This window comes from Lactuca virosa, chromosome 7, assembly GCF_052849685.1.
Source record: "Lactuca virosa cultivar CGN04683 chromosome 7, Lactuca_virosa_CGN04683_v6, whole genome shotgun sequence".
NCBI classification, from domain to species: domain Eukaryota; kingdom Viridiplantae; phylum Streptophyta; class Magnoliopsida; order Asterales; family Asteraceae; genus Lactuca; species Lactuca virosa.
In genome coordinates, this window is record NC_136432.1 from 224,546,950 (window position 1) to 224,554,845 (window position 7,896).

A 7,896-nucleotide genomic window follows, 5' to 3' on the forward strand; every position below is an offset into this window, starting at 1 on the left:
ACAACAATAGAATCTTTAAAATTGTGAATAAACTTAAAATCATTTTAACTTACCAATGATCATTTTGCAAAGCATGAAAAGATTAATACAACCATAGTAAGAAAAGAACTACAACCTTTGAAAACTTTGATAATCTTGAGAGGTTGGAAGTTGATAAAGAATGTAGATGTAGAACTCCACCTAGTATAAACACCAATAATTCTTCAACTTGATAAGGTGCTAGTCTTGGATTCTTGTAACAATAAGAACACTCTTAAGCTTTAAGTCAAAACCCAAGTAATGACTTAAAGAGAGTTTACAAGTATCAAACTTTTCTTCTAGTTTCTTAACACTTTAAGAACATCATATATATATATATATATATATATATATATATATATATATATATATATATATATAGAGAGAGAGAGAGAGAGAGAGATGATTTTAAGGAGGAATAAACAAACCTTATGAAATCCTTATCTCATCTCTTAAATACTTAGAAAAAGTCTTTGACAAGTTTTAGACCCATACTTTCAATATGACACAAGTAATGGGGCATGATATGACATAAACTAGCAAGACAAGCCAAACATCTAACAACAGCCACCCCTTGGAGTGTATCCTCGGGTTTAAAGAAGACAAGAAAGGAATAGTGTCTAACACTCTTTCAAATTATATAAAAATCATGTTTAATTTTTATAAAACAAATCCCTTTAGGTTTGTATAAAAATATATGAATTTTATAAATCATTCCATATGATTTTATTTGATACCTAATATAACATTATTATTTTCATAAAATAATTATTTTCCAATTAATTACAAGAAATATAAATATTTATCAATGATTAATTTTTTATAAATAATATATTTACATCAAGTTGTTGTTAGTGTGACCATTTAGGATTATATATTATCTAACAAATATCATCCTATAATGATTCTTGAGCATAAAGATCTTTTAAAAATACATCTATAAGGCTAAAGCAAACTTTGAACTCCAATTTAAAAGTCTCGAACTCTTGTCTTCACTATTCACTCTTCGAACTAAAAAGTCAACAATAGCACTGTAGCAGAACTTAAAAATCGAGACAGTTTCACATATTGTATAAAAAAATTGATCAATTATGAGAGGGTATCAACTATTAAAGAATTGAATGTGCAACAAAACATTATAAATGGGGGAGGGTATCAATTATTGTCGATGGTATACAGATGAGAAACAGAAAATCGACAAATTGGGACCAAAATTTAGAATTAAAGAGAGAATCAGAGGGGATCGTCTTCTACTTTTCCACTATTGATTCGATTTCAGACCTGGAAATTGAGAGCAAGGAAGTGCAACAACAATATATTGCAGATAGGGTTAGGGGTGTAAGTGAGCCGAGCTACTCGTGAGCTACTCGGGATCGACTCGTTAAAAGCTCGACTCGAGATCGAGTTAAATGAGCCCGAGCCTAAATATGAGGCTCGTTTATTAAACGAGCTCGAGCCGAGCTTCAATTAGTGGGCTCGCGACCTTAAACGAGCCTATATATATACATATACACACACACACACACATAGAGGCTCGTTTAGGCTCGCGAGCCCACTAAATTGTTCACGAGCCAAGCTCGAGTTTCATTTTAAGGCTCGAATCGAGCTCGAGCTTCCTCAAAATTAAACGAGCCGAGCTCGAGCATGGTCAGGCTCGGGCTCGGCTCGGCTCGTTTATACCCCTAAGGATGTTGTTCGGTCAGTTTAATCGTGTTTTGATTTATTCGTATTGATATAATCGGTTTTTTAATAATTATAAATTAGCTGTAACCTAAATAAAATTCGGTTAAGGGGCTGCTTGGCATCATCTGAATTTTTAAGAGCTCTGAATTTCTAAGAGAGTCTGAATTTTTAAGATCTGAATTTCTAACATGTTGTTTGGTTAGAACCTCTAAATTGTTATGTTGAATAATAAAAATGACCATTTTACGCTTCTGTATTATTTTTTGTAAAATTCAATGTTTCTATTTAGAAAATAATTTAACAAACTTCTTGAATAGCAACAAAGTAGATAACTGATCAAATTGGTTCAAATCTTGATAAAAACATTTGCCAGCAAACTCAATAATGGGTGAATAGTCTGAGCAAGTAAACTCAATTCTTGTTCTTCAATAAATGATTTGTAGACATTTTTTCCACTTTACTAGTGCAAAATATATCACTTACAACAGTTTTGGTCAATCCAATTTGACTAAAGGCGTATCACCATCTCAACTGATCATATGATTTACATCACTTTGCCAGAAAAACAGCTCAACATGATCAAAACTATATTGATTCCGAGTATACACCTGCTGTCATAATTCATAAACAATAAATACCAATATGACTTGAAATATGCACAGGGAAATGGTGGGGCTGGCCGATTAGGGCTGAGTCGTGGGGTTGGCTAATAAACAATACATCATGCGGTGATCGATTTACAATTCTAAAAAAGCGAGATGGATTGAAAACCCTAAAATTCTACACAACACCTGATGCGATATCCGAAAATGGTGGGGTTGGCCGATCGTCCTATTAGGTGGAGGGACTGCGCTCCAATGATGGTCCGATTAGGGCTGTGAGTCGTTGGAGGAGACGACAACAAGCAGTCGGCGGAGGGTAGCAATCGTCGGAGTCGTGAGAAATAGAAAGAGACGAGGGAGTGCAGGGGTAAAAATGAAACACACGTGTTTTATTTTTTTTCAGACATAGCCTATCTCTGATATATTAAGAGTCATTTAGAAAATTAAGAGGCACAAAATAATATCTTACCAAACGTCTAAATCTGAAACTTTAAGAGCTTGCCTCTTAATTTATAGGCTACCAAACAGCCCTAAATGGTTTTTGGTTATTAGGTTTTGGGTTTTATTTAAAATTTTAAATAAAACACAAACCTTATTCTGCAAGAACAACACAAACCTTATTTGATTGGGTTTTGACGCCCCTAATCGCAGAGGGAAACCAGGGAATCGGAAAGGCAGATCGTCGTGGCTTATCGACGGAGCATCAAGTCGTGGTGATCATCCGGTTGACGTACTCACACGACAGTCAAAGGTTAGAGGCGCAATTGTAGGTGGCGAGGGTTACATAGTTTGACCTAATTTCTCATTCTATCATGTTCAAAGGAATACATCAAAGGGTTTTATAAAATTTTCAGTATCTTGGTTTCCGATTTCGCGTTCCTTTTCAATTTCACAAAGGTTTCGTTTCAATTTGGTCGGCTGAATCGCGTTCTTGGCCGTTTACTCGTCGTCCACTCGCCGTCGCCTAGATGGCCTTCTATGGTGTTGCTTTATCTGAATTATATCATAATAACATAGAACCACGGTTTTACCTCCATATGCTTACATAATCTGATAATCTCTAAAGATATTAGATTTTTATGCATACTCAAACGAATAGCTTACCCCTTCGTCATGCGGAAGCTACCTTTGTCTAGAACTCTTTTGTAACCTAAATTTCTTGAATTTAGGTCTTAGAATGCTTGAGATATGCTCATTTAGACATGTCTTTCTTTGGTTGATACATGTTTCACTTTCACTTGCTTGATGTATCTGTAGTTTGGCAAAGAAGTAACCGGTGCCCTAATGGGATCACTGCAAGAAAGTCTGAACAGGTTCAAGAAGCAACAAGAGAAATGCCAATCAACCCTTAAGAGCATTGCTGCAGATTCTAAAACAACCATTAAGACAACAGCACCACCTGCTCCTAGAGTTGTGCCTCGTGCAAACACCTCCACTGATTTACCTTCTCTTCCAATTAAATTCTCCAATGACACTGAGAGGTTGCAGCATATTAATCGAATAAGGATTAGCCCTGTTTCATCTCAGATCAAACGAGTGGTTGATTTACTTTTCAAGGTCTGAATCTTACGTGTTCTTGTTCTCATTATTTACATTTGTAACCTGATTCCATGATATGGTGATACGTTTATAACCCCTAAATGGTTGGGTTTATTTTTGATGTATGTTGGATTTCTTAAGAAATGAAAGTACATTGAAATTAATATTATTATATTATATATATACAGTCAAGGCAATCCTTCACAGCAGAGCAAATAAATGAAGCATGTTATGTTGATGTGAAAGGCAACAGAGCTGTGTTTGAGAGTTTAACAAAAAATCCAAAAGTTAGTTATGAAGGAAAACGCTTCTCTTACAAGGTAATAATCCTAATCTTTTTATGACATCATTATTTTTCTAATGCCTCTTTACTTTGTTGGAAATAAATTTTGATTTTTTTTTTAATTTATTTATCTACAGTCAAAGCATAATGTGAGAGACCAAAAAGAACTACTCCGTTTGGTTCGGACATTTGCAGAAGGTATTGCTGTTGCTGATCTTAAGGATGCTTATCCAACTGTCATGGAAGATTTACAGGTATTTCCTTTCCAACCTCCAAAATTACCTTTTTGGTCCCTAGGTATAGCTGATTTTTGCAATTTTGGTCCCAAAAAATTTTCTCTGGCAATTTGATCCTTATTTCAAGGTTCTTGTAATGTTTTTGGTCTGTGTTCCAAGTAAAATGACTATATTTGGGACCAAAGTTGCAAAAATCAGCTATACCCAATGACCAAAATAGTCATTTAACTTGGAACATAGACCCAAAACATTACAAGAACCTCAAACAAGGACCAAATTTGCAAGTGAACTTATTGGGACCAAAATTGAAAAAATCAGCTATACTTAGGGACCAAAATTGTAATATATAAAGTAATGTGTAAGTTACATTTTTGGTCCCTGAGTATAGCTGATTTTTGTGATTTAGGTCCCAAAAAAGTTCACTTGCAAATTTGGTCCCAAAAAGCTCACTTCCAAATAAAATGACTATTGTAAAATAAAACCTTTGGGGCCAAAATTGTAAAAAAAAGTTATTTACTTAGAACATAGACCAAAAATGTTACAAGAACCTCAAATAAGGACCAAAATTGCAAGAGAAATATTTTTGGGATCAATATTGTCAAAATAGTCATTTTATAGAGATCAAAAACATTACAAGAACCTCACAATAAGGACCAAAATTGTAAAATTCAGCTATACTTAGGGACCAAAAATGTAATATATAAAATAATGTGTAAGTTACATTGTGGTCCCTGAGTATAGCTGAAAAAAGTCATTTCCTTAGAACAGAGACCAAAAATGTTACAAGAACCTCAAATAAGGACCAAAATTGCAAGAGAAATTTTTTGGGATCAATATTGTAAAAATAGTCATTTTTTCGAGATCAAAAATATTACACGAACCTCAAATAAGGACCAAAACTAGCAAGAAAAAACTTTTTGGGACCAAAATTGTAAAAAATGTATTTTACTCAAATAAAAAATTTATAATTCCTAATGAACTTTATGTTGATGACAACTTTTAGGCCTTGAAAGCTGCGAGACAGATATGGCTTCTATCAAATTTTGACTCACAAGAAGACATAGCTTACCCTAATGATCCACGTGTCCCCATCAAAGTTGATGATGAATTGAAACAATTATTCAGGTCAATTGAACTGCCACGTGACATGTTGGACATTGAGCGGGACCTACAGAAGAATGGAATGAAACCTGCAACTAACACTGCTAAAAGAAGAGTAATGGCACAAAATGGTAATATTTATAACAAACCAAAACAAAAGAAGAAGAAGACTGAGATTAGTAAACGCACAAAGCTCACAAACGCCCATCTTCCCGAGCTCTTCCGCAACCTTAATGGCTAGTTGGATTTGCTATTGTATATGTTAATGTTTCGATAAATGAGAAAACAAAAATGGATGATGGATTATGAATGTTTTTTCAATATGTGTCACGATTTGATATTCAAGTGGATGATTTATGTGTCGATTTTTTATGCCTTAATGGATGCTTGAGGATCCATAAATGAGGTATTGGGCTTAAAAGTCTAGGTATAACTGTTATAATTTATTTTTTAATTCGATTTTAGATTGGTTTATATGATTGTTTAGGGTAGTTTTTGGGTTTGTTTGGTTGGTTGAATCTGTGACTAGTTTATATATATAAACTTCTACGATTAGAAAAAGAAAGGAAACCATCCAAAAAATCAAACGGAATATATTTATAAAATAGCAAAATATTTATAACTAACTTTAGATTTAATATAAAATATATATTTTTAACTTCATATGTGAATGGATTATGGACATACTATATCTTTGTACATGTGGATGCTTAACACCCACTCTTCCAGTAAATTAAAACCAATATATATACATCTTGTAACCATTTTTTGTTTGAAGCTTGAAGTAAAAAATATGTGAAACCAAAAGTCCCACTCATTTATCCTTGAGATCAATAGTTTCATACACTGTAAAAGGTCAAAATTTTGCTTTTTAACTAAAGTTGCCGAATCTCCCAAAGTGGTGACCTACATATTAATAATATTAATTGCTTTTGTTCATAAAGATTGTGACCATTGAAGGAAATCACCATGTGATTTTACTAAGAAAAGCTTGCATCCTCCGTTGATACCTAAAGTATGTAACGTATTTAAGTATGTCATCTTTTTAACATGCTAGGTTCAAAGTATCATGGAAAAGTGAACAAAAATGATTGAAGAGGTAGCATTACCTTCATCCCAAAAAACCTTTCATTCAAATTTACAGTTGTTGGAATTTCGTAATTTACCACATAGAAAAAATATCACTAACCTTCATAATGAATAAAATACTATACTAATTGTTTGTATAGAAAAAAATACAACCAATCTTCAGAATAAGAATAGAAACCACGAACCTTGGTTGAGATCCTTTTAGGAAGGCTTTGTACACTAACTGAATCCAAGACCACCTATGTTACACCAATCATTGTCCGATTGTCGCCATCCATAAGCTGGAATTTTATGTTTCCTTTTATGTATCCTTTGGAGACTAAACTGAATCCACTAACTTTGGATGGGTTTGTGCTGTAAAAGAGGAAAAATATGACAAATATTACATATCTATACAAATATGCTTATATACACACAAATCTGGTTACAATTTTTAGCAAGTAAAATGTAATAATAAGATAAATGAAAGGAGGATGTCAAATCTTTTTCTTCATAAATTGTACCAAGAGATATGACCTGGTACGGAGCTTGAAAGACAAAGACTCTTTCGAGACCGGAAACTATATAAGATTACAATGGAGAGAGAGAGAGAGAGAGAGAGAGAGAGAGATGTTACTGGTGGTGAAGCTCATGGTTGTATTGGTGTGCATTTATGTATCAACTCCATTATTGAAACATCCCAAAAATCATAAGTAAAATTTCATTTTCAGGTCAACCAAAAACCATTAACTATTTATATAAAACTATCCATAAATATGTCAATATGAAAATAGTTATCAGAGTACAATTCCTAAAATTATGAAAATGTTGGATACGGGTGGATGTGTTGCAATCAGGTCGGGCCCTTCCCCTTCGAACTGGAAGTACCTGAAACATAAACTTAAACCGTAAGCAAAAAGCTTAGTGAGTTTCCCCAAAATACCACATATCATACATACAATGGGCCTCACCCGACATCCATCAGGCCCCGCCAGGCATCGGGCCTCGCCCGGTACAGATCTGTCAGTAACATGCGATGGGCCACGCCTGGCATCGGGCCCGCCCGGTATACATACAAACACATATAATACATGTAAGAGTCACAAAGCCACCTAGCATTCTCTAAACATAAATCAATGGGCCAACATTGGTGCCTTCGACCCACCAAATACTGTGAGAAGACTCACCTCAATCCGATGATAAACAATCACACACAAGCTACTGCTACGATGGCTCCTCACACTGAACACATTCACACCAACCGACATGTCGTCAATCGTCCTTTTTATCTCCTCCCTGGTATCCAATACATAAACCACGAACCTAGAGCAACCCTACTGTAAATATCTCCAAGCTCTCGTAGTTG

At 34.4% G+C, this 7,896-nt stretch overlaps 1 protein-coding gene across 2 annotated transcripts; it reads left to right on the forward strand.

The window, feature by feature from the left end:
* Positions 1-2,875: 2,875 nt before the first annotated feature.
* LOC145124934 (transcription initiation factor IIE subunit beta-like) lies at positions 2,876-5,827 on the forward strand. Of its 2 annotated transcripts, none has more exons than XM_079060414.1 (5): positions 2,876-3,069; positions 3,561-3,860; positions 4,031-4,162; positions 4,263-4,379; positions 5,365-5,827. In XM_079060414.1, the coding sequence occupies exons 2-5, from the start codon at positions 3,588-3,590 to the stop codon at positions 5,701-5,703; spliced, it is 861 nt and encodes a 286-aa protein (XP_078916540.1). In that variant the 5' UTR covers positions 2,876-3,069; positions 3,561-3,587; the 3' UTR covers positions 5,704-5,827. The 2 variants fall into 2 exon arrangements, with proteins under 2 accessions (XP_078916540.1, XP_078916539.1); XM_079060413.1 differs by having other exon boundaries at positions 2,877-3,054.
* Positions 5,828-7,896: the final 2,069 nt, after the last annotated feature.

Excerpts from the sequence above, each read along its gene's own strand:
- LOC145124934 (XM_079060414.1), top strand. The coding sequence starts at position 3,588 with ATGGGATCACTGCAAGAAAGTCTGAACAGGTTCAAGAAGCAACAAGAG. Across the intron at positions 4,163-4,262 it reads GAAAACGCTTCTCTTACAAG|TCAAAGCATAATGTGAGAGA; the intron begins GTAATAATCCTA and ends ATTTATCTACAG. Across the intron at positions 4,380-5,364 it reads CTGTCATGGAAGATTTACAG|GCCTTGAAAGCTGCGAGACA; the intron begins GTATTTCCTTTC and ends GACAACTTTTAG.